The 27,031-nt window shown below is 38.9% G+C and overlaps 1 protein-coding gene across 1 annotated transcript in view; it reads right to left on the bottom strand.

Annotated features, from left to right (window-relative positions):
• The window catches only part of LOC122801311 (unconventional myosin-VIIa-like), a 951,466-nt gene that overhangs the window by 54,538 nt on the left and 869,897 nt on the right, over positions 1–27,031 (bottom strand). The window contains 2 exon segments of the mRNA XM_044070855.1: positions 16,584–16,739; positions 18,921–19,074. Coding sequence (XP_043926790.1) covers positions 16,584–16,739; positions 18,921–19,074 — 310 coding nt within the window.

Here is a 27,031-nt window from a genome sequence, read left to right as displayed (position 1 = left end):
CTAATTTTAACTAAGTTGATTGTAGTTTTACAGTTCTTGGACCTTGCTCAAGCTTTTGCCTTAGAATTTAGTGCTTCCTAATATGAAAATATTCTTGCTTGATTAAACCTTTTTCTAAAACTGTGATACTTATACTAGCTTATGATTTGTCCAGGCAGCTATTCAACTTATAGTCTGATTTGGACTTTACAACTTGGAAGGTAAGACACTCATCGTTTCTAATACTACCAACCTGTTTAGTAAAGTTCTATATAACAACTCAATGGTCTAATCTCCTACAAAATAAAGTATTTAAAAACAAACAAGCTGTCTGCTAAGTCAGAGTATATTCATGAACTGGAAAGCATCACAAAGCAGTTTGCATCAAATTATTTTGAACTTACTCTAAACTGGACCTTGACTTTTATGTTATATCTCATTACTGTACATGGAACATTTTGCATTCTGTTTAAATACTCTGCAAATTGTTAACCTCAGTTCTTTTATTCTTAGATATTTAGTATGGTTTCATTGTATATTTCAGCTTTCTGGTGGAGTAGATACTTTTCTGTTGCACATTGAAAATTTCATTAAAAAACATATTTGACTAAAAAAATGAATGGAAGCCTGTCTCATGGCATTCATGAGTGCTATAGACAGCATTCTGCCACCAGTTACGAGTGATTTGTTTTGCATGTTTAATAAACTGCATGTGACACAGTAGATTGTTTTCATTCCAAATCATGTACACTTGGGTTTCATTTCTACCACTTGTGTTTTGAAATGTGTTCCAGTATCCTCTGCCTGTTAATTCAAAAAAAAAACTTTATAAGTGGTAATTGTTTACTCATGGGTATGGAATGGAATTTGGAGGCTTTATTCAAATTCCTTGATCTGGGTACCCACTTTCCTTAGTTCAAATGTCAACATTATAGGAGTCAGTGGCAGAGACCCTTCTGCCCTGAATGACTTTATGACTGATGGGAGTAGGTTCTTTGGTTATCCCCATTTGTCCAAAAAATAGAGTGCAAACAGAAAACAAGATGGCCAATAAAAAAATACTTAACTGGATTTTTCTTCCCTTTCCCAACATGGAGTAACCTTGTAGTACTTATATTAAGTAGGTGGGTTCATCACAGTAAGGAGGATTAGTTAGGAGATTGGTAGGGTAGGTGTGTGTGTGTGTGTGTGTGTGTGTGTGTGTGTGTGTGTGTGTGTGTGTGTGTGTGTTTGTGTGTGCATGAGTGGGTATGTGAGTGACTGATTGTGGCTGAGTGAGTGGAGGTGTGTTAAACGTACAGTGAGAGTGCATGTGTGTGTGTGTGTGTGTGTGTGTGTGTGTGTGTGTGTGTGTGTGTGTGTGTGTGCATGCACATGTGGGTGCATGCATGTCTGCCTGGGTCATCACAGCACATATGTATAAGGGGATAGGTAGGGTGTGTGTGTGTGTTGGTCTGTGTGCATGGGTGAGTGTGTGAATGAGTGTGACTGAGTCAGGACTGAGAAAGTTAGTGAGTTCATGCGTCTGTGTGTGCGAGCTCGCTAGCTTGTGTGTATGGGACTGTGTGTACCTGCTATACCTAAACTCCCCTTGACTAAGTAAATCAAGCAATACTTTGGAGACACTAGACACTAAGGACTGTTTAATGTATCTGTAAGCCACTTTAAAAGTTAGCAGACAATGAGGTTGTGCAGCATGAAAAATGCATGGAGGAGAACACTAGACAGCAGGAACAATCTTGAACAATACCCTGGAGCATGAATCACAAAACACTAAGAGGTATGAAACACTAATGTCTAGCATTATTGACTGTTTGTAATAGTCTGTGATGTATAGGGTCATGCTCAAGACTTCTAGCCAAATCCAGGGGTGGGGCACTAGACAAACACCAGAGGGTCTTTCTAAAAATTACTCTTTTCCACCTAGAGCGTTAATACTGCAATAGGTTTTGCATCTAGATACATTTTTTGAATAATAACAATAAGAAAAATGAATTTTTAATGACTGGCATTATTAAATAACTGCAGTATTTGTGATTTACGAGGAGTGTTGAAAATCTGGCGACATTCTATAAATCCAGGGACAGGTAAGAGGTATTGTGGTTTGTCTGCATGTGCGTGTGTTTGTTTGTATGTGTGTATCTGTAGGGAGGGGGATAAATGAGGGAAGTGTCTGTGATAATGCAAAGTATGGACTGCCTGCTGAGATTACTGCAAGGGGAGCAGAAAATGCCCTATTAGTCCTTGTAGCATTCACAAAGTGATTCAGAGCTATGCAAATTAGCAGCTAATGAGATCTTTCCTCATTGTGGCTAATGTGTCTCTGAATCACTGGCTTCTCATATTGTGATATAAGGCCATTTTTGTCATGGTCTTGCCTCACATGGCTGGGTCTGTTTCTAAATCCTGGCTAATGTATGTATGGATGTTGGAATTCAAGGTATTTGTGTATATATATATATATATATATATATATATATATATATATATATATATATATACGTATATATATATATATATATATATATATATATATATATATATTAAAAGAATCCTTTTATTAGTGTTATAAAACTTTAAACTGCACTTAAGACTTCTTGATGACATCCAGGATGAGTGTAACACCTAAGAGCCAGAGGAACAGAGCAGGAGTAATAGTACCAGTGTGCCATTATGTGGGTATTAAAAACATGGGTATTGTGAATTGTTGCCATGGAAAGATACACTTAGGGAGCAAACAAGAACTGCAGAAGTTAATAAACTATAGGATAGAGGTTCTTATGACGGTTTTTCACTGCAAAGGTGCATGTTGAGTCTGACTGGAAAGTTATGATGGGTGGAGGTACTGTGGATTATACCTCTCAACTGTTCCAGATTTTCACAGAATGTCCAAATTTTTGCATTTTATTTTTGTCCTTGTGACAAAAGAAGATCCTGCCAGGCCAGCTATCTGGAATTTTTTAAATAATTATATGTCATTTGTGAATATTAATATGATTTATGTAGAAGTGTGACAGAATGAGATACTGCCAGCCTAGCTACTTGGAATTTTGTAAGTGGCTGTGTGTCATTTGAAAATATCAACATGATTTATATGTCTGTGTTATAAATGTACTAGAACCGTATGTCATATTGTACAGATGTGTGCTGAAGATATATTTTAGTATTGAGCAGAAATGTATATGCACTATTGTAACTGTTTACATATATGTTTTAACAGGGGAGACTGAAACACAGGAGATTAACTTGCAAAACTTCAGAAGAATAGTTGAGATTGAAGTACTTTATTGCTGGCCATAGAAAGAGATGTTATCTTTCACTTTCAGTGCAATAGGAGACATAATGTCTAGACCTAGAAGTTTTTTTATTGTCTTTAAATGTGGAGAAATGTAAATTATTTTATGACTTCCACCATTTACCTTAGAGCTAAGAGAAGTCATTGTTTAGGTATTTTCATGGAGAGATGCTAAATGCTACCAGCTGCAGTGGGAGGTTTCACCTGGGATAGTCAGATGACAATAAGTGATGTCATGCTGCAAGTATCCCAGCAGTAATAATTGAAATATTAATTTAAGAACTCTCTGAGAGAGAGAGAGACAGTGCATTTTACATTTTGACTTTGACCTGACAGCATCAGCTTGAAAACCCACTCACCACATCTGTCTTGCCTTGCTATGAGTAAGTAAGTCTAAGGTACAGTTATTTCTCTTAGATACAGTTGTGAATATAGTGAAGTATAGCTTAGATGCTGTTTTTATTTATTTGAGACTATCCTGCAATGTTATTTTAAATATTTCCTGTGATTCTGAAGTGAATGTGATTGTTTACTGAGTATTTTCGTGGGTAGGGACACAAAGCACTTGTTGGACAGAGAGAGAGAGTGCCAGAGGTCTTGGCTTGGCCACTCAGTTGAGATCTCAACTCTATAGCTGTGCCAGTGGGGAGTCTTATTGGAGATCTGGAGAAAAAGGGATAAACTGACCCCAGACTGACTGTGGTCTCTGTGTTCTCTTAAGGGAAATTGCACTTTACGGTGTGTGTGTACTTGTCATCCTCCCAGTGCATACGTCCCCCGCTGTTGCCAGTGGTGAGGATTGAGGCTCCTTGATTGCTGGGCTATTGCTGGGGCATCACAGCTCTGTTTCTCATAAAATTTATGACAAATCATTAGTGTGATCTGAGGATTAAAGTCACTAAATAATGATGTGCCTTTGAGTTTCAGATTTCATGTCCTTCCGAAAATGCATGCTAAGACAAATTCTGTTATTCTAGCAACTTTCTACGTTTATAAGAGCATATTTTTGGCCTTTTGACCCCACATTATATAATGTTTTGTCCAGGTTTCTTGTGCCAAGAGGTTGAGAGGTATGCTGTGGATATCTAATGGGACATATCTCAGGGTGAGGTCATTACATACAAATGTTTCCCAAAAATGTTTATGTCCCTCCTGGGGCATAGAGAGCTTGTGTGTCATGGAAGAGGGCTAGTGAATGGGAATCAGCCTTGTACCTGTAGCCATCTGTGGGAGAAAGACAGATGGCAGTGTTCTGTGACCCAAGGGTGTAAGGGGTTACCAGTGAGCCAAGACTGACAAACCAGATAGTTTTTTTATCTAATTCTAAAGGCCAAGTCTTGTCAGTGTAGGGAAATTACTATAACAATTGCACCTAACTGATCTGCCTCACCTTCAAACAAGCCACATGAAAGAACTTGAAAAGATAGTAATTCCTTACTGAAACAAATATGTTTTAAAACTTGAACTATTCAGAAAAATCTTCAAGAATTGCCACCATTTCTTATAGGTTACTTTGAGGTGAACTCTGCCTGGTCTGTAAGACAATGTCTAATCCCATTCTATTGGAAAGTCCATGCATACTGCTGGGGGACTTAACAAGACACTGAGGAACGTACTGCTAAAATTAAAATGAAAGATAAATTTGAACTTCATCTTCAAAAATTAAGTGGGTAAACCCATTTGGCACAAAGCACCTAATGCACCTTGGAGCAAATTATGGAATTAAATTTCCCTTGCAATCAGAAGTCAGTCCTTAACTTCCTTCAAAGGTAATCCTATCATATGACCTGGACCAGAGACAAGTTAGTACTGTGATTATATGGAACATGTCAATTTCTTACCACAAAAAAATGTGTACTTTAGGAGAATACTAGCATAATCTCAAGCCTAGAAATCAAATTACTACAGCATAAAGGAATACTTTTTGATATTACAGCATACTTATACATTTCAGAGTTCAGTACAGCACCACAGCATCCTCTACATCCTGCTTTTAAAACATAACGCCACTGTTTTATTTGTGTTGTTGCTGTAGAGATTCTAACTGCTATAACATGGCAAAACATAACTGTAGCCTCTGTGATGTGTTATATTTATCACAACTTGCTCCAAGAATATGTTATATCACTCTTGCATTCCCTGAGTAGCAGTATTACAGCATAATTGCCACCTGTGTGCTGTTATAGAATAATGGTGCCACTTGTAGTGGATTATAGCGTAACTGCTTACTTGGGTGCATATTACAGAATAAGCTAATATTACAGGGCAGGCATGCTGCTACGTACACGTAGCACTTGGAGCATCACTATTACTTTCTAGTATCAGGAAAAGGGAAACTAGTGAAGTACTTCTGTTCTGTGAGACTTAACAATTGTTCCCAAATGCTGTTAATATTGGAATCTTGAGCTTCGCTCCCAAGGTGAATTTCCTGGCTTCCACGTCTCAAACACATAATAATACGGTTATGATAAGAGAAATTTATCATAATCCTCTATCTATTCTGGCTACAGTTTAGTAAGTGTAATGTGTAATGGACAGATGAAGGGAGTGAGACCAAATGCTCATTCCAGGTGTAACTCAATCCTGTTATGCTGTACTCTATTCCTATTATACAATTTTACCTTTTATAGTTTTTTTTTTTGAAGGGAGAGTTGCTCATTTTAAGTAGTACAAAATGTATGTGATGGATATTTTGTTTCTAAACATACTGGAAAATATTAAGATAGAACCAAACACCCTAATACTGGTTGATTTTAACTACCCTGCCATTAACTGGGAAAACTACTCATGTCCCAACACCTTTGCGCAACGGTTCTTGGAATTCATAAATTCGAACGCCCTGGATCAACTAATCCATAGTCCTACCAGGGGCTCCAATATCCTAGACCTGGTCATTACCAACATGGGAAATCAATGCTCCATACCTATGGTCACCCCCTCGTTAGTCAGGTCTGACCATAAGCTAATCACCCTTAACATCCACATCCCACCCCCACCCCCCAGTAAAGAAACCACCATAAAAAACTTCTCCAAAGCCAACTTCATGCTACTCAAGTCAGTAGTGACAAACTTCATGACACCCATGCAGACGGAAACTGAAAGTTCAACTGCTGAATCCTACACTAAGGCACTGTACGAGCACATCCACTCATGCATGAATCGTGCCATCCCAAATAGAACCAAAATGCTCTCATCCAAAAAGGAAGCCAATCTGGTGGTCCCCTGCCATAAACAAACTTTACAACAAAAGGAAGAAACTTTTGCAGAAAAGAGGAAAATCCCAGGATGCAAAAAACTCCCTTACTAGCCTCAGTAAGAAACTGAGATGCCTCATAAAATCCTCCAAAGCTAGTTACGAAAATAAAATTGCCAAAGATTCCAAAGACAACCACAAAGCATTCTATAACTATGTCAAGAATCTAAATGGCAATGCTCAGATCTGCTCTGAGCTAAAACAGAATGGCATTAAATATACTGATCCGAAGGATATTGCCAATATCCTGGCAGATCGATTCAGTGCCAACTTCACCCCCTCTCACCCCTAAATGGCCCATCTCAATACCGAAGATTGCCAAATTCCAGTAATAACGGCCACACAGGTACAAAAGCACTCTCTAAAGCCAAGAATACAGCATCCATGGGACCAGATGGCATCCCGGGCTGTGTACTACATGAACTACAATATGAACTGGCACCTCACCTAAGTGTCATGTTTAATCATAGCCTCACCTCAGGTTTCGTGCCCACTGAGTGGCAGAGCTACAGTTATCCCAATCCACAAGGGGGATCCACCTTGGATCCCGGAAACTACCGTCCCATCAGTCTGACAAGCCTTATCTGCAAGGCCATGGAGCGTATTATCATGGAACTTATAAACAAAGACATTGGCAACCTTCAAACACTGGACCCCACCCAGTTTGGGTTTGTGAAGGGCCGATCTTGTCTCCTGAACCTGATTGACTTCTTTGAATCAGTCTCCAGAGCCATGGACAAGGGTAAGGTGGTCCACACAGCCTATCTAGACCTTGCCAAGGCCTTTGACACCATCCCCACTCTGGAATCATAGATAAACTTACTAAGTTGGGCATTAATCCCTATGTCACCCAATGGGTTGCTAAATGGCTTACTGATAGAACCCACACTGTAAAAGTAGCCGACTCCAAATCCAGCTCCAGACAAGTGACAAGTGGAGTACCTCAGGGTTCAGTCCTGGGGCTGCTCTTGTTTGGCATCTACTTCTCTGAAGTACAGGTCAACACTAAGGGACTCTGGCTAACAAAGTTTGCAGATGACTGCAAACTGGGAGCCATTATTGAATCCCAAATGATGTGGATAATCTACAAAAGGGCCTTACAGAAACAGTTGCTTGGTGCCAGAGCCATGGGCTCAAGCTCAATGCCAAGAAATGTATTGTTATCCCTTTGGGAAAAACATGTATCCATGAATTACCATATAGGTGGCAGTACACTAAACACAGAAAGTGTGATAAGAGACTTAGGGACACAGGTGGACAGTGGTCTCACCTTCAATAACCACATCGCCACAACAGTCAGGAAATCCTTCTATGTGGCACACCTCATCATGAAGGGCTTTTTATCCAGAAAAAAGGAGGTCATTGTCCCACTGTACTCATCCCTCATTAGACCCATTATAGAATACAACGCCCCATTTGGTATGTACCTCTCAAGACATCTGCAACAACTGGAAAGGCCTCAGAAATACCTCACTAAAAGAATTACAGGCCTAAAGCAGATGCCCTACGCTGACCGCCTTAAAAAACTCCAGCTATACTCTGTCGCATATCATCTACTCAGAGGCGATCTCTGCTTAACATACAAGGCCATGTCAAACCCAGAGCTGTTGGACATGCTACACTTAAAGAAATCCCAATCCCTCAGAGCTACACGCTCCAGGGATCTAAACCTTGTCATCACAATAAACAAAACATGCTGGAGGGATAGGTTCCTGACCCAGAGACTCCCCAGACTCTGGAATAGATTGCCCATACATGTCAAGCAGAGTGCCTCTTTGGACCTCTTCAAGAGGAACCTTGACGATTGGATGGGAGAAAGGAAATTCACCCCAGGGATCACGTCAGTCGCCCTGCTAGACAGGGGTCCAGGAAAGTAAATAATGTGGGAAGAAATAGCCAGGGAATTGTTATGGCTAGGCTTGTATAGGCCCTAGGGCTGATAGCCTAGTACTAACCTATGAACCTATGAACCTATGTAGCGTTGAATGTAGTTTTGCATTTCATTGGATTCTTAAAGTTTTCTTTTTCATTTCACTTTTTTGTTATATTGGTGAAGCATTATGCTGGTATTGTAACATGTTATGCTCTAAGAATGAAGCATTGTGGAATATTGTTCAGATTATTTTATCATCTCTGCAGAGTTGTTGGCTATACTATCTATTGTATGATATGTAGGATCTCTTTCATCAGGTTGTATTTGAGTTTATTTCTCTGGATATTCTCAAGGTACTTCTTTTTTGAGTAGTGCTTTGTATTTCCTTGTCTTATAATAGGTTTATATGTAGTTAGTATGCATGTAAATTGTTGCTGGACTAATTTTATTCAGAGTTGTGCACTGTTATTTTTGATTCACTATATAGTTTTTCAGATCTCTGCTGAAAGTGTTTTGTCCCACCTCCCCTATTTTCTGCTGTGTCTTAAGTTGGTATAACTGTTTTTTACAGCTTGTGTCATCTGACTATCTGAAGGATTGCTTGCATAATAATAGACCCTGTTAGTTAACAGCCTGCATATCATTGCTGGAACCTGTGTCTAACAGAGCTCTTTTCAAACTATCAGAAAATATCCAGAGCTTAGTATATTTTTTGGTTCTTCAGGATTTTGTACTGTAAAGTGTTGCTGGACTAATTTTATTCAGATTTGTGCACTGTTATTTTTGATTCACTGTATAGTTTTTCAGATCTCTGTTGAAAGTGTTTTGTCCTACCCACCCTCCCTATTTCTGGTTTGTTGTTTAAATTTGGTGGCTTTTGCAGTTGCCCGCCCCACTGCAGATTTGATCTGGAACACTCCCCCCAGCCCCATATCTTTACCACATTCTACCTAATACACTCCTTCTGCACTTGTTTTTAGTCATTTTTAATGTAATTGCATTTTTTTAAACTGTGTTTGGTCTAATATTGCTATATACTCAAGTGTGCTAGCTTGCAGTGCATTTGAATTGTTTTTACTGCTGTTTTAGCTACTTTTCTGTAAGTAAAAAACAAAAAAACTGTAAGCCTGTTTCCTACCTTTCCTGTAACTAGTGTAGTCCAGATACAGATTTGCTGTATCCATGAGTGTATGTATGTAAGCTTCTGAGCCCCCCAAGCCTTTCTGTGTTGGAGGGAAGCCTTCTAGCTTGTCAGTGGGAGTGGTAAGCACTAGGTAACCTGTCTACCACATAAGGAGTGGTTCTGGCCCAGAAATTGTAGTTATTGGCCGTCTGGGCAATCTTTTCCATCTCTCTCAACTTTCTGATTTGAAAGCCCGTATTTGCACTTGTTTCTTTCCTGTAACTAGTCTAGTGCAGATACAGATTCTTAGTTTTAGCACTTGAATTTGCTTATTCATACTCGGCACTTGTTCAGAACTTGTTGTAAGCACTAAATAAGCAACTAATTACTATAGCACTCAGCCTTCCTCATTACCTAGAGGAAAACAGTTTTTGCACTTACTTTCCTCACTTGCTTAGAGAAGAACAGCTCTTGTACTCACTTTCCTTACTTATCTAGAGGAAAATAGTTTTTTATTCAGGCATGTCCAAGGGTTCTCTTCTGTCCATCTGATGCATCTGGGCATCTTGGGACAATGTAGAAATTGCCTCATGTTCACAGACAACCCTCTCCTCCTACCACCCAAAACTACAACCTGTGAGAGATGCACTTATCTAGCCAAACTGGAGGTAAAGCTCTCTCCAACCAAGACTGAACTTGACATTCAAGAGGAGAAGGTAAACATTTGCACCACACCACACTTATCGCATAGTCTCACTAAATCTACACCACCAAAATTCATACATAGAAACACAAAAACATTTGCGGAGGCTCTCAATAATAATCTGCCCAAGCAACAGAAACCTCCAAAGCAGAAATGCAAGCAACTTCCACCCCCAACATAACCCAAATGACACATAGCCCACAGACTCAGTGTGTCACTCAACCACAGCCAATAAGGCAAAACAACGTATCCAACATGCTAGTCGTAGGTGACTCTATAGTCAGGCAGACTGATGTCCCACTCACCAGGCTAAACAAGGAGAAGGTTACTGTCAGCTGCCTGTCAGGTGCCAGCATCTGCCACATATCCACGCACTCAGTTCACTCCACAACAAGTACAAATATGACTCTGTCATTGTCCATGTTGGTGTGAATGACCTGAGACATACCTCCCTGGACTACATAAAAAAAGACATGGAAGAGCTCTCCAATCTTGTAGCCCAGGCAGGTATGACCCTAGTTCTGAGTAGTATTCTGCCATCACCCAGAATGATACTGCAGTACAAGGACAAAATGATTGACTTCAACAATTGGCTAAGCTTCTGGTGTCATTCTAAGGGGATCCAGTATCTGTCTGCTTAGGATGACATGGTCGACAGACCACGATGCTTTGCCAGAGATGGCCTGTACCTGTCACCCCTGGGATTCCGGATACTGGCTAAGGCTCTTGCCGCCTCTATTGTGCCTTTTTTAGGCAAGGTTCAAATGACAAATTCACCACTGTAACAGGAACAGGCAAGCAAAAACTGAGGGTAATGTTACTCAATGCTAGAAGTCTAAATCTCAAAATGCACTCACTCGAGGCACTCCTTAAAATGGAGAACATCGATATCTGTGCAGTGACTGAGACCTGGTTCAAGGCTCCAGAGAGCACCCCTGCACTACCAGGCTATAACTCATACCACACTTTTCGGCCATGTAACCTGGACAGGAACACCAAAGGCGGAGGTGTGTCCATATTCATTAAGGATATCCACACCTCCAGGCTAGTTGTTCAGCATAATGAATCCGAGGTTATCCAAGTGAAACTAACTCTGGGAAAAACTGCAATCCAAATTGTAGCTTGCTACAGATCCCCCACCATGCCCCAGGATTCCCACTCCTCTTTTCTTGATGTACTGGAAAATATTAGGGTTTAACTAAACACCTTAATAATGGGCGATTTCAACTACCCCACCATTAACTGGGAAAAACTACTCGTGTACCAACTCCTTCACACAATGCTTTCTGGAATTCATAAACTCCAATGCCCTGGCTCAACTTATCCACACCCCCACAAGGGGCAACAATATCCTAGATTTAGTCATTACCAACAAGAGTGACCGGTGTTCCACATCTGAAGTCAATCCTCATTGGTCCGATCCGACCATAAGCTAATCACCCTTGATATCCACATCCCGCCCCCACCCTCCGTTAAGGAAACCACGGTAAAAAAAATTCTCCAAAGCCAACTTCATGCTTCTTAAGACAGGAGTGGTGAACTTCATGACACCCATCCAGATGGACAATACAGTTATGACTGCTGAATCCTACACAAATGCACTCTATAAGCACTTACACGAGTGCATGGATCGTGCTATCCCAAACAGAACCAAGACGCTATCCTCCAAAAAAAGGAAGCCAATCTGGTGGTCCCCTGCCATAAACAAACTGTACAACAGAAGGAAGAAATTGTTGCAAAAGAGAGTAAGATCCCATGAGTGGAGGAGTTCCCTTGTCAGCCTCACTATGAAGCTGAGATCCCTTATAAGATCCTCCAAAGCTAGCTACGAAAGCAAAATTGCCACTGATTCTAAGGACAGCCACAAAGCATTCTATAGCTATGTTAAGAATCTCAATGGCAACACCCAGATCTGCTGTGAGTTACAGCACAACGGCACGAAAATTACAGAACCAACTGACATTGCCAACATCCTGGCAGATTGGTTCAGTGCTAACTTTACCCCCCCCCCCCCACCCCCTAAAGGGCCCATATCTATACAGGAAGAATGCAGAGTCCCTGTAATCACAACTATGCAGGTAAAAGCTGCACTCTCTAAAGCCAAAAACACAGCATCCATGGGACCGGACAACATCCCAGGCTGCATTTTACATGAACTTCAGAATGAACTGGCTCCCCACCTAAGCACCATGTTCAATCATAGCCTCACATCAGGCTTTGTGCCCACTAAATGGCGTACAGCAACAGTTATCCCACTCCACAAAGGGGGAGCCACCACTTATCCTGGGAACTATCGCCCTATTAGCCTGATGAGCCTGGACTGCAAGGCCATGGAACGTATCATCATGGAACTCATAAACAAAGACATTGGTAACCTCCAAACTCTGGATCCCACCCAGTTCAGGTTTGTGAAAGGTAGATCATGCCTCCTGAACCTGATCGACTTATTTGAGGCAGTCACCAAAGCCGTAGATGAAGGTAAGGTGGTTCACATAGCCTATCTTGACCTCACCAAGGCTTTCGACACCATCCCCCATTCTGGAATTATAGCTAAACTCACTAAACTAGGTATAAATCCCTACGTCACAAGATGGGTTGCCAACTGGCTCACTGACAGAACCCACACTGTAAAAGTTGCACACTCCAAATCTGACCTCAAACCAGTGACAAGTGGAGTACCACCGGGTTCAGTCCTGGAACCTCTCCTGTTTAGTATATACTTCTCTGAAGTACAGGCTAACACAGAAGGCCTCTGGCTAATGAAGTCTGAAGATGACTGCAAACTAGGAGCCATAGTCGAGTCCCAAAATGATGTGGAAATCCTACAGAAGAGCCTTGCTGAGACAGATGCCTGGTGTCAGAGCCATGGCTTCAAGCTCAATGCCAAAAAGCGCACTGTCATCCCCTTTGGTAAAAACTCTGCACCCATGAACTACTATGTAGACAGCAGTCTACTTAACACCGAATGTGTGATAAGAGACCTTGGGACCCAGGTGGACAGTAGTCTGTCCTTTGATAGTCACATCGCCACAGTAGTCAGGAAGTCCTTCTATGTGGCACACCTCATCATAAAAGGGTTCTCATCCAGGAAAAAAGAGGTCATTGTTCCCCTCTACTCGACACTCATTAGACCCATTATAGAGTACAATGCCCCTTTTGGAATGTACCTCACAAGACATCTCCAGCAGCTGGAAAGGTCACAGAAGTACCTCACAAAGAAGATTACTGGCCTCAAACAGATGCCCTACACTGACCGTCTCAAAAAACTCCAGCTTTACTCTGTAGCATATCGCCTACTCCAAGGTGATCTCTGCCTAAAATATAAAGCTATGTCAAACCCAGAGCTGTTGGACATACTACAACTAAAGAAATCCCAATCCCTCCGAGCTACACGCTCTAGGGACCTAAACCTTGTCACCACAATAAACAGGACATGCTGGAGGGATATATTCCTGTCCCAGAGACTTCCCATACTCTAGAACAGGTTACCCATCTATGTCAAGCAAAGTTCTTCATTAGCACTCTTCAAGAAAACTCTTGATGAGTGGATGGGAAATAGGAAATACACCCCGGCGATCACTTCTGTGTCTCTGCTCGACAGTGGCACAGGAAAATAACTTTCTTGGTTGGTGTAAGCCAGGGAACCTTGTTGGCTAGGCTTACATAGGCCCTCAGGCCGATAGCCTAGTACGAACCTATGAACCTATGTGGTTAAGGAGACCATTGAGGAGAATGGGAATGTGTCAGTTTATCAACAGTAATTTTAATGGTGGCAAAATACTCAAAGTAAATTTGCAAAAAAATACTTTGGTGATAGAAGAATTTTCAGCTTTCTTCACTTTTGTGTGATCACAGACTTGGTATGTTGAAGTGTGTGCCCATATACAACAAAGACTGTTTCCAAGGTTCATTCAAAGTAGTTTTACAAATTTATTTTGGCTCATTGGTAAATACTAGGCTATCTACTGTTGTGGGATAATTTAAGTATCGATAATTTCCCTCAACAGTGAGAATTAAAGCTTGAATCTTGTGCTTGTGAGGTAAACACCTTAACAATTGTGCCAATCTCCTGGTGAATTTTACCATGGGGTAAATTTGTATCAGACTTTTGATATGAATCAGAGGAGCCTAACCCAGTTTTCCAGATTAACTATGGCTCTGTCTGGTTAAGTGACTGCTCAGCATCGCACAGCAGGAAAATGGACTCTTAGAGAATTGAATCCTCGTTCACAGGGAACAGCTCCTTAACAGATAATAGCATTAATCCTTTGTTGCTAACTGCAAAATTTTTGCAATTATTTTGATATTTGTATCTGTCAGTTTTATATATTTTGAAGTCGATTTTTGCAGTCTAACAGTTTTAAACAGCAGCCTTTTTTAGTTTGTCTTTGTCTTTGGCAGTCTTCCACAGCAGGAATGTTATATGGAAGCAGAATCCCTACTGGAATCCCTAAGTGATTTTGATTGGCTGACATTATTCTATATCCTCCTGTTGTACAACAGCACACAAACTTAACCCTATTGTTGTGTTATTACAAAATGTCTGCACATACAGAATGCATTGCTGAGCTTGCACCTCTAAACCTCTTGAGCCAAATTTTAGTAAATGGTTGCAGATGAGTACCAGTAACTGCTGTCCTATGAAAGGATTCACCAATTCACTATGTACTGTTTTTCTTATTTCATATAGTTAACTATTCTGATTCTAACATAATATTTTTGTGATACCAACAGCATAATATGCATGCCCTGCATGGTCTGTATTAATGTTTCTCTACAATTTTGTACAATTTTTGTTTATTTTCATGTGGCTTTTTGACCCTTACCACAGCATGCTGGATACCATTGTGTGATTTTCTGTTAGTGTCTGTCCTTTCACTGATCCTGCCACATTGCGGTGCTGCTGAGCTGGTACTATAACACCCCAGGACAGGGAGGTAGAGGCTAATCTCAGTGACCAAAATCATAACCGGATAGGGAGTGGGGCTACTCACATTGATTACACACATAATGGTAGGACTGTTGTTGGTGACCACAAACATAGGTTTTTCATTACTGTTCTTCATGCTCCCATGACCTCTAACAGAATCAAACAGACATTCCCAGTAGCTGTTCACTATCACTTACACCCTTTGGCTCACCACAAAGAACACCGCTTGGGCTGGGCTTAGGATTCAGCTGCTGATGATCAAAATCAAGAAATCAACAGAATTGTGATGGATGTACATTCATATAGAACAATACAAACATAAACATTTAACAATGGCACCTATCTTAGTTTAACAGTAGTTTTTCTCTCTTTTTCTTTCTTTCTTTTACTTTGCCTTTCAATAATAAATGCTAGCTTTGGACCAAAGGGTGCTAATCCCTTGGATGTGCTGTTCTTGTACCCTTCAAGGTACATCCTTCTTTCCTTAGTTCTCCATAGTCTGCACTGTTCACTAACAGGTTTCTGTTACGTGATGGTGTCATAAGTAGAGATGACATGTTGTTGTTGTATGATAGTGTTAGAAACTATAGCTGACAGATTGTATTGTCTGTCTGTGCAAGCCCCTACTCCTACAATGTTCGTAGAAAAAAGGTGAGAGTCAGCATTTTGTTCATGAGCACAAACCTAAGGAATAAGTAATCAGTCAGTGTGTAATGGATTCATAGGACCATACTAATATAAGAGGCTGATGGGTGAGTATCATTGACTGCTGAAAAAAGTGCATTCAGATATTTAAAGATGTAGCTCTATGTTATGGGTAATAAAATATGTCAATAGCTATTGTACATACTTATAAAATTTAGATTTCACCTAAAGAGCAAAAAATAGATGGCAAAGTGATCTATCTATCCATCCATCCTCAACCCATTTTTCCATTTTCCACACAAGGTCAGGGTGTCACTTCAAAAGTGACAATCATCTTGAGCCAATGTTTACACTGCCGGGTGGCTAGCCCTGTCATGGTAGTTCATCCATAACACTCACTCACACACGCACTCACACCTACGGCCAATTTAGAGTGTCCAGTTCACCTACTGTATGTCTTTGAAATGTGGGAAGAAATCACAGCACCCAGAGGAAACCCACATGACCACAGGGAGGACATGCAGACTCCACACAGAAGGCACCCCAGCTGAGAATCAAACTGGAGAACCACTTGCTGTGAGGCAACAATACTAACCTCTGCACCACCAAGAGCAAAACAAAAATAATAATCATTAAAGTTTTTATTTATTTTTCGTGGTCCAAAGTGATTATTTCATTTTTAAAATTCGGATTTTTGTATGCAGTTTTTAAAATAAGATCAATAACTGTCTGTCTTGCAAACATTGTGCTCTACAGTGCTTATGAGATGGAAACCTGCTTACCTGATCACCCTTTGCATCCGGTTCAGACACTCAGCTGCCAGTGGTGACTTTCTTCGAGTGTCTAGAAATTTCTCTATGTGCTTGTGCAAAACATTGCTTGGAGGGAATAAACCAGTGCAAAGCCAGAGAAGCTGCCATCCAAGAGTGAGACTATAGCTACAAGAAAGTAATAATGTTAAACTCTACAAATGGACAAAATGCAGGAACGTGTCTACAATGGTGTGCAGATAATTAACAGGAATAAGTGATAATATGAAACATCATAGACAGACAGACAAAAGGAATGTGACTACAGTGCTGTACAGATAATTAACAGGAATAATTGATAATTCTTTTTCCATTAAGGAGTATGTCCCATAAGCTACTGGTAACATAAAGGTAACTGGAATAAATAAATATTAAATATGTTAGGAATAAGTTCACAAATTATTTATGTATATCTAGTAAATAACTTTTCCTGTTATAACTATTTTTACTTAAAACAACCAACATTATGCTGCTCATCAAAGAATACCAATTTGCCTTTAATTGTTAGTCTGTTTAATTAAAATTAGTGCTCTAAAGAAGCACTTGATGTAGGTGGATAGACAGATACATACAGCACAGAGTTTGGCTTTGCCTGAAACCAGCTTGAATATTCACAGGTTTACACACATAATGGTATATCTTAAACCTTGAACAACCCCCCTAATTTAAGTGTGAAGATCAAATTGTAGGATCCATTTTCATGAATCTCCATCTTCATAAACCTTCACTGACCCTACACCAAGGCTGCATTTAATATCCTTAAGCATGTAGTGCAATTTCCAAAAATAGAGAGCTAGCATAGAAATTTGCCATTAAGAAGACTGTTAGTGTAGTGCTAACTTAATGAGTCTAATAATAATTGTCATCTAGAATTACTCCGTCCTCATGGAGACAACGGATTCCTTGTTACCGACAGCAGTGAGATGATGCTGCAAAGATTACATGTTTTACTCTAAGAGCAGCTTTAAACCAAACATTAATCATCATCATGATCATCATCATCACAAAAAAAGGATCTGGATATGAATTTTTTAGACAACCTCTGTGTGGGGTTACGCACTAGTGTGTGTGTGTGTGTGTGTGTGTGTGTGTGTGTGTGTGTGTGTGTGTGTATGTGTGTGTTTGTATATATATATATATATATATATATATATATATATATATAAAATATATATATATATATATATATATATATATATATATATATATATATATATATATATTATATATATATATATATATTATATATATATATATATTATATACTATGCACATATTACTTACTGTACATTACATAATACATAATATGAAATAGCCTCTAAAAACTATTGTGACCACTGTAGACCTACCCAAACATTTGCTTTCTATGATTTCCACAAAATATGTGAAACTGACAGCACATAAAACTTCTATTTGTTAAGTGTTAAAAGTGATATTAATAGCCGCTGTGATTACATCACTTAGTAGTATTTTCCACTAACATGCTTTATCTGGCAGTGTATGCTAAATGTAGCTATAAACATACTGCATATTTGAGATATATAACCTCAAAGCTATGTACCTCTTCTTTCACCAGTTTGTTTGCACTAGCCAAAACTTCACTGATATTTTTCTTTTTGAGAAGAATTACTTGAAAATGCCTGACAATACATTCAAAATCTCCCCTGCATCCCATATCCCCTACTTTATATATAACAATTTTACAAACTTAAAAGAATGGGTGTAAAGTGGAAAACCTCACTGTAGTGCACAGCTGGCTTGCACATTGTAGTCTTAACAACCCCTGAACAAAAGAAACCAAAAAAGCAGCTTGATGAGCTTAATGTAGTCAGTATGCCCACATATCTTGTGCACCCAGGTCATAACTGTAAAGGGCTTATTATAATCCAAGTGAAGGAAAAAAGTACAACTGCAGGTAAACCAAGACTTTATTGAGTTAAGCGCTTTCGTTCTTATCCAAGAACTTCATCAGAACTACTGACATTAAAAACCAACACATTTATATACACATCCTATTAATCAATTACAACCAATTACACTTCAAATTTTCCAATTAAAATTAACATTAAAACAAAAACTATGTGAAGTAAATGCAGCAGTATGTACATGCATTAGTACCTTTTTTATTTTTAATATCCAGAAGATTGCAATGCATTTATAGTATACTATTTTTTGTGATATGAATGTGAATAATGAGATTGAATTTCCAGCTTTTGCATTCATAAAATTAACAATTACTGAGTTATACCTTATGTAAGACTACTGACTTGTCGTCTAGAATGATATGCTCCCATATACCACATGACTTACGTGTTATTGTTTTCGGTCATCTGTTTCATGATCTGACAATATATCTCATCCTGCAGTCTTGGATCTTCAACTGCAGCTACAAAGATTTGGTCAGTAAGCTCCACTACAGAGTGCAGCTGTCGAGAAGGATAGTCTCCCATGTACTTCATGATGGGTAAAGGGACAGTTTAGGAAAATGAATATGTGAACAAGTAGTTATCATTATCACATAACCACTTAACGAGCAGGAATAATGCTTCATTCAAGTATTAGGATAAAAGTCAAGAAGTGTTATGAAGTACTCAAGAAAAAAGACACAGTCACAGGCTCAGTCTAGATGCACCAACTTTCCCCCCATTACTTGGCGACTAGCAAACCTTCAGAATGGGTATGGTGGTTCATAGGTTCATAGGTGTGTACTAGGCTAATGGCCCTGGAGCCTTTACAAGTCTAGCCCATAAGATTACCCTGGCATCGTGTCACGCGACAGTTCCCAGTGCCTCTGTTGAGTAGAGCCACTGGAGTGATCCCCAGGGTGAATTTTCTATTTCCAATGCACTCATCAAGATTTCTCTTGAAGAGGGCCAGTGAGGTGCTCTGCTTGACATCTATGGGAAGTCTATTCCATAGCATGGTCAGTTTCTTTGTTATGAACCTATCCCTCCAGCATGTTCTGTTGATTGGGGTAATGAGGTTGAGGTCTCTGGAGCATGTGGTGTGGAGGGATTGGGATTTCTTTAGATGTAGCATTTGAAAACCAGTAAGACAGCGCAAAAAATAAATGCACAGTGTCAGCTCACCAAATGGCTATCATCCATGCTCCTGTAACTGGGATTCCCTGTGGCCCTTAGATAGGACTGTCAGAACAAGTGGCAGATATGAGTAAAGAGTTGAAGCATGAGGTGCAATATGCATTATGATCCATGATATGGGTTAATTAAAGCAACAATGAAGCATGCATCTAGTCTCCAACTCTGTACTTATTGTGCCTACAGCCCTAAGCTGCCAAAGTACTTTGTATTTAGAGTGCTCTGGATTCCAGGCTCTGGCCATTAAACTACAGCAGGGTAAATGCAGTATTTGTAGAGGGATGGGGCTATATTCATAATATTTGCCTTCTATGCTATTTGATTACAGTTTTACTATGACAATACACTTACCTAGATGCACACCAGATTGATGGGGGTAAAAAACTGCTTAGAGTATCACTACATACAAGTAGCAGTACATTCTGGACTTTTCTGGCTACATTTGTTCATCAGTGCCACAGGTGACTGCGTAAATGCCTGGGTACTAACAACTTTATTTGTTTATGCACCAGAGAACCCTGGAGTATAGGTGAAAAACATTGGAGGAAGTTAAAAAAGACCAAGCATATTGAGGGCACCAAGTATCCCCTGGACAAGGACATGTTAGGATACATAAAAAATTCACAAAAATATTTGACCACTGTAAAATACACCAAATGTATATTTATTTACCAAATGAGAAGAAAATATTCCCTTTCTGATAGTTTTTTTTATTTTGATGGATCTTACTCCCATGTTTATAAAATGGAAATGTCAGTTATCTGTTGAATTTCTGGAGCTGCATTACTGTATTTCTGAGTTTTACATACAAATGTGGTAGCGTTGTCGTCTCACAGTAAGACGCTGTCCAGTTCGATTCTCAGCTAGAGCGTCTTCTGCATGGAGACATGCGTGAATGGGCGTACCTTCGTTGAAGGTTGTGCGTCTGGCCTGGCAAGCCGATACGTAAAAATCAACTGCCAATCATTAGCGGACCGGAGTTCCGCTGTGGCAACCCCTAACCGGGAAAAGCCAAAAGACACAAAACAAACATACAAATGTGTTATATGACAAATTGTAGGGAAGACAACAGCATTCACTTGTTTAATTTCTTTCTCCATGTCAGAGGAAAAAAATAAACAATTATAGCTGTCTTTCAGAAATATAATCACTTCATATGCTAATAATTTTAATATCTAAATGATTGCTTCCATAAGATCAGTTTGGTTAGCTGTTTACATTCAAAGTAATTAAACAAATTCAATTTCTATACACAACAGCAACAATCTCTAAAATTCTGCATGTTTAACCAGATTATTATTGCATTACCTGTCCTCAAAAACAAGGAAGACATTGAAGTCTGATTGTGCAGTTCTGACAGTTAAATTCTGAACCTATTACAAGTTTCAGAGAATTCTTCATCTGAACTACAGCGTTATTTAATAAACTGGTCTGAACCCTTAACCTCAAGGTAAAGATTGTGATAGGGTTTGAAAACTACCTGAGCAGTCTGCAAAACATATCTGCATGGTTTGCACATGCAGATGGTGTTAGTGATTCACTGTGATATGCCCTGTAGGGTTTTCTTTGTATGCAGCTCATGTAAATAGGATTCTAGTGTATGTAAATGAGCAGGTTTGGCAGGACTTTGTGGTATGTGCCATGCTGCATGACATAAGTCAGGAATTTGGATGTTCAAGCTGTGCCTAAACAACTGTATGTACCCTAGCCAGCTGCACCACAATCACCTTCATCAGCGGATGAGTGCAACACTGACTAGAAGGATGGTGGACAGCCCCCTCTCCCACATGAACCCAGGAAAAGTGATAACATTCTGTGTATCATAACACAAACAGCAGCACCATGCTGAACAAGCTGATGCAAACAATATAGTAGTTGCCATACTGAACGTAGTGAAGACTATGATGTGTTGTAAAGAGTTTGGTCACACTGTGCATGAGGCTTCACCATAAAACAGAGTTTGAAGCAACGACACCTGATTGCTGGCCTAACAGCCACTTATGGACTATTCTATAGCTTCTTCCATGGACTACATGAAAAGTTATTGTTGGCTTAAGGGGTAGGGAATTAAACACTGAGATGGAAGTGACAGATTATTATAGGATTACTTTAAGGGCTGATAAGTGGCACATATTTAATGTTACTGTAAGCATTAAACTTTTATTAAAAGTCTAACAGCTGGCTGTGAAATAATGCTGCTGTTGTCCTACACTGATGTAATTTAAAACAACTATGCACAATTGCAGCACTATCTACCTATAAAATACATTACAAATTATGATATTAATGTCTCATGGTCTACATTTCATTGGCTGATCCCACCACATTTTGTATTTAATGAGGGCCAACAAGATGTTGTACAACAGGTGCAGTTATACCAAGATCGCAGACCAGGAATGATGGAAAGCACTTTGGCCAAATTGTGAAGTAGAATCCTACGATATCATATTGCCATCCTCCACTACCAGAGAGAGAGCAGAGCAGAAGCTGATGAGCATCACTTTTTATTTTCAAGGTATTTAACTTATCTAATAAACTGTTAACTGTAGAAGATTCTTTTTTTTCTTTTATACTGTCTTGTCAATGGGTTAAATGGATACTATTAATAGATTATTTCAATTATTAATTGAGTTTAAAATATTACAAAAAAAGTGAATAAATAAGATTTGTTAATACAATGTTGTAGTGTAACAGGCTATGTGAAAACTGGGTATTTGATGTCATTAGTGAAGACATATCATTTGTTCAGGTTTCACATCATATTACTGCTGTTATCTCCAGTATTCCAAAGATATACAAAAGTCATATAGTGTCCCCTGTGAGGTGCATAGTTTTGGTATTCCAAAGATAAACAAAAGTCATATAGCATCCCCTGTGAGGTGCATAGTATTGGTACTCCAAAGATATACCAAAGTCATATAGTGTCCCCTGTAAGGTGCATAGTATTGGTATTCCAAAGATATACAAAAGTCATATAGCGTCCCCTGTGAGGTGCATAGTTTTGGTATTCCAAAGATAAACAAAAGTCATATAGCGTCCCCAGTGAGGTGCATAGTATTGGTACTCCAAAGATATACCAAAGTCATATAGTGTCCCCTGTAAGGTGCATAGTATTGGTATTCCAAAGATATACAAAAGTCATATAGCGTCCCCTGTGAGGTGCATAGTTTTGGTATTCCAAAGATAAACAAAAGTCATATAGCGTCCCCTGTGAGGTGCATAGTATTGGTATTCCAAAGATATACAAAAGTCATATAGCGTCCCCTGTGAGGTGCATGGTATTGGTATTCCAAAGATATACAAAAGTCATATAGCGTCCCCTCTGAGGTGCATGGTATTGGTACTCCAAAGATATACCAAAGTCATATAGCGTCCCCTGTGAGGTGCATAGTGTTGGTACTCCAAAGATATACCAAAGTCATATAGTGTCCCCTGTAAGGTGCATAGTATTGGTATTCCAAAGATATACAAAAGTCATATAGCGTCCCCTGTGAGGTGCATGGTATTGGTATTCCAAAGATATACAAAAGTCATATAGCGTCCCCTGTGAGGTGCATGGTATTGGTATTCCAAAGATATACAAAAGTCATATAGCGTCCCCTCTGAGGTGCATGGTATCGGTATTCCAAAGATATACAAAAGTCATATAGCGTCCCCTGTAAGGTGCATGGTATTGGTATTCCAAAGATATACAAAAGTCATATAGCGTCCCCTGTGAGGTGCATAGTATTGGTATTCCAAAAATATACAAAAGTCATATAGCGTCCCCTCTGAGGTGCATGGTATTGGTATTCCAAAGATATACAAAAGTCATATAGCGTCCCCTCTGAGGTGCATGGTATCGGTATTCCAAAGATATACAAAAGTCATATAGCGTCTCCTCTGAGGTGCATGGTTTTGGTATTCCAAAGATATACAAAAGTCATATAGCGTCCCCTGTGAGGTGCATAGTGTTGGTATTCCAAAGATATACAAAAGTCATATAGCGTCCCCTGTGAGGTGCATAGTATTGACCATGAGGTCAAAACTAGTTGCAATATCTGTTTTTGCAGATAAAGCACTTAGGTGGTGATGTTTTGCATGTCATTTATTTATAAATGATTCCTTTCATTTTGAATCAGAAATTACTAAATTGTTATCAATACTGGGACTCTGGTAGTTTACTGATGATTAACTATACTAAGAACATTTTTGTAGCTATTTTCATGTCTTTGCTGAAAACCACTGTTGGGCTTTACATGCTAAACTAACTGAATTAAAGAAAGCCTTCAGTTTATTGCCATGCACATATGTGCCTTGGTCTTCATTGTGACTTTGTGTGCAATGTTTGAAGCTGAAGCTGAATATTTAAGGCAGAAGACTCTTAGTGCTGCTACTTTTAGTTATATAGCTAGTGAGCTGTTTTAGCTTTCTGGTTAAACACAAAGTCCTACCTCAGAGATATCCAGCTGTGAATGTACAGGTTAAGCTGTATTCCATATGACTTCTAACTATACCCTTCCAGCACTATCTGCTTTTTAGTTTTTGGAGAATTTCAGTTTTCTTTTTCAGGTTTGCAGGTATTGAAGACTTGCCACACTATTCCTAGAGGATCAGGCTACCAAATGAAAAGCTACTTTGTAGCTTCAAGCAGAGCATCCCTTTTCCTGCATTTGTTGACATCTCTGAGGCATGTGTACACTCAATTAAGTAAAGCTGTGAATATGTGTAGGCTTTTATATTCTACTAATTTAACTGACAGAACCTAAGAGTTATGATAATAGTTACAATAATCATAGGCATGAATGTTGTAAGAGTCCATTCAAGCTTTATTTTATGGAACAAATTACTCCTTTGTGAGTTGAAAGTAGTTTGTGCATGAACCTTTCAGGAAAGTGTGCACCTTTTTGCAATGATCATGCATTTTCTTAACTTCTGTTTGGGCAGCAATCACTTTAATAACACAAGAGAACATTTTTAGCTAGTAAGGTTGTATGAGTTTAAAATTTCCTTGTTATATGGTTAGATTTTTCTGCATGACCCCTACTGGTTAACTTGTTTAATATTAAATGTATATTTTTAATGTTAAGATAAACTGGTTTTAATCTGGATATAGAAGGACATACAAACTTGTTTAAAATCCACTTTCTCCTATGCATTTATAGGAACTTTTGTCCTAATTAGATAGTGCTTACTTTACATGGCAAACATTTCCTATACTAGTTTAAGCAGCTAAGCACAGAATATTTGAACAATAGAAAATTTAATATGCATTAACTTGAAACTACAATTCTTCATATTCCGAAAGCTGAACATATTCGTTATTTTAAAAATAGTGATTGCTATTTATTTGATCTTTCCCTTCATATATGCATTATTCAGCCTAAAATACAAACATTTGTATTGGCTGGTGCTGCTACTGCAAAACAACTATAAAAGGTATATAAAATTGGAAATCTGACCTGGTAGTTTAATTTGAAAAGCAGTGTAAAATGTGTTATATTTAGCAAGATTACATTAGTAGTGTTCATATGTTTACATTTAATATTCCAGTATTCATTTACTTTTTCTGAACTATATTATTCTGGTCTTTTTTTCTGTGTCTAATGACTTGGTATTTTGAGTGCTGACATTTCAATAGGGTGCTGAATAATAATCAATTAGTGTGAGAGGGACTGAATTTAATTTCAATGTCTAGAATATATTGGGGGGGGGCACGGTGGTGCAGTGGTTAGTGTTGTTGCCTCAGAGCAAGAGGTTCTCCAGTTCGATCCTCGGCTGGGGTGCCTTCTGTGCGGAGTCTGCGTGTCCTCCCTGTGGTCGCATGGGTTTTCTCCAGGTGCTCCGGTTTCCTCCCAAAGACATGCTGTAGGTGGATGGGATACTCTAAATTGGCCCTAGGTGTGAGTGTGTGTGTGTGTGTGTGTGTGTGTGTGTGTGTGTGTGTGTGTGTGTGTGTGCCTTCTGTGGAAGGTTGGGCACCAGGCTGGCAACTCGACACTATAAAACTCCACTGCCAGTCATGAGTGGACAAGGGATCCACTGTGGTGACCCCTAACCGGAAAAAGATGAAAGAAGAAGAGGTCTAGAATATTTTAATATTTTGTGGTATTTTTACTTCTCAATGCAGCTGAAATATTTATTTGCCTTCTTAGATCAATAACAAGTCTGATTCTTTGCTATGCTTGAAATCTACTAAGCATTTTTTTTATTACCAGGGATGCATATATATTTATTTACTGGGGTACAGCACTAATCAAATGTCACCATGTGCAGGTTAAGCCTGAGTTTTGCGGTACAAAAAGGTAATAACAAATAAAGAGTACAGAGATAAAAAGGTGCAACCAGATTACAGCAATTATTTCAAGATTGTAATGGTACTCGACTAACAGGTGGGTTATTGTATCTTAAGGCATAATAAGGCAATTTATATATAGAGAGAGATGAGATATCACACACACACACACACACACACACACACACACACACACACACACACACACACACACACACACACACACACACACACACCGGTAAATGTATATTTACATATTGATGCATGCAGAAGTCATTTATCCAGAGCCAGAGAGTGAGTTAGGGAACTTGTATTAAAGTAATGAATGATGGAAAGCATGCATTGTAGTTAACAGAAAAGAGAGTGTGAACCTAAAATGTAGTCACAGAATTTTAAATATATTCTCTCACAATATACTTATTTTCTTAATGGTTTAACTGTTTGTTACTAATTGTGGGGTAAATATAACTAATTTGTAAATTATATCAAAGTTATCTAAACATCTAAGTGAAAACTCTTGTTGCATACAGTAAAATAATCTATATATGTAACACTAACTTTGTTCTTAGATGCCTTGCTATTTAGCGGTATCTTGATTTAAGGCATAAAGTAGTTACAGACTTGCCCTCTTTCATATAAAGACTGCTTCAGCATTTCCTCAGGTGAATATAATGTAGTATGTAAAAGAAAAACAAAAGTTATTTTCTTATATATCAACTCTCTGTATATGTTGTGGAAATGTAGTGTTGCTACAAACTAGTATCAGTGTTACACTTCTTAAGAAATATTTCTCCTTTTTAAGTGGATGCATAGTTTCTAAGCGGATGAATATCTTTTGCAATTAAAAAAGCATGGACGTTTTGTTACTGTGCAGTACAGCTTTGCTTAGATAGCTTATTTAATGAAATAGTTCTTATAATTTCAGATTGTGTTATTACTCATAGCCCACTCCCAAGCAATCTCACACTATTTTCTGGAGCAATTTTTAACTAGTTTGGTAAGATCTTGAGGAGTGACATCAGCAGGGTAGTTTTGCATATTATAAATAT

The sequence above is a fragment of the Protopterus annectens genome, chromosome 4.part1, assembly GCF_019279795.1.
Source record: "Protopterus annectens isolate FY-2018-M chromosome 4.part1, PAN1.0, whole genome shotgun sequence".
In the NCBI taxonomy this organism is placed as follows: Eukaryota; Metazoa; Chordata; order Ceratodontiformes; family Protopteridae; genus Protopterus; species Protopterus annectens.
The sequence above is the reverse complement of the archived record's forward strand: the minus strand, read 5'-3'. Positions and strand labels throughout refer to the sequence as shown.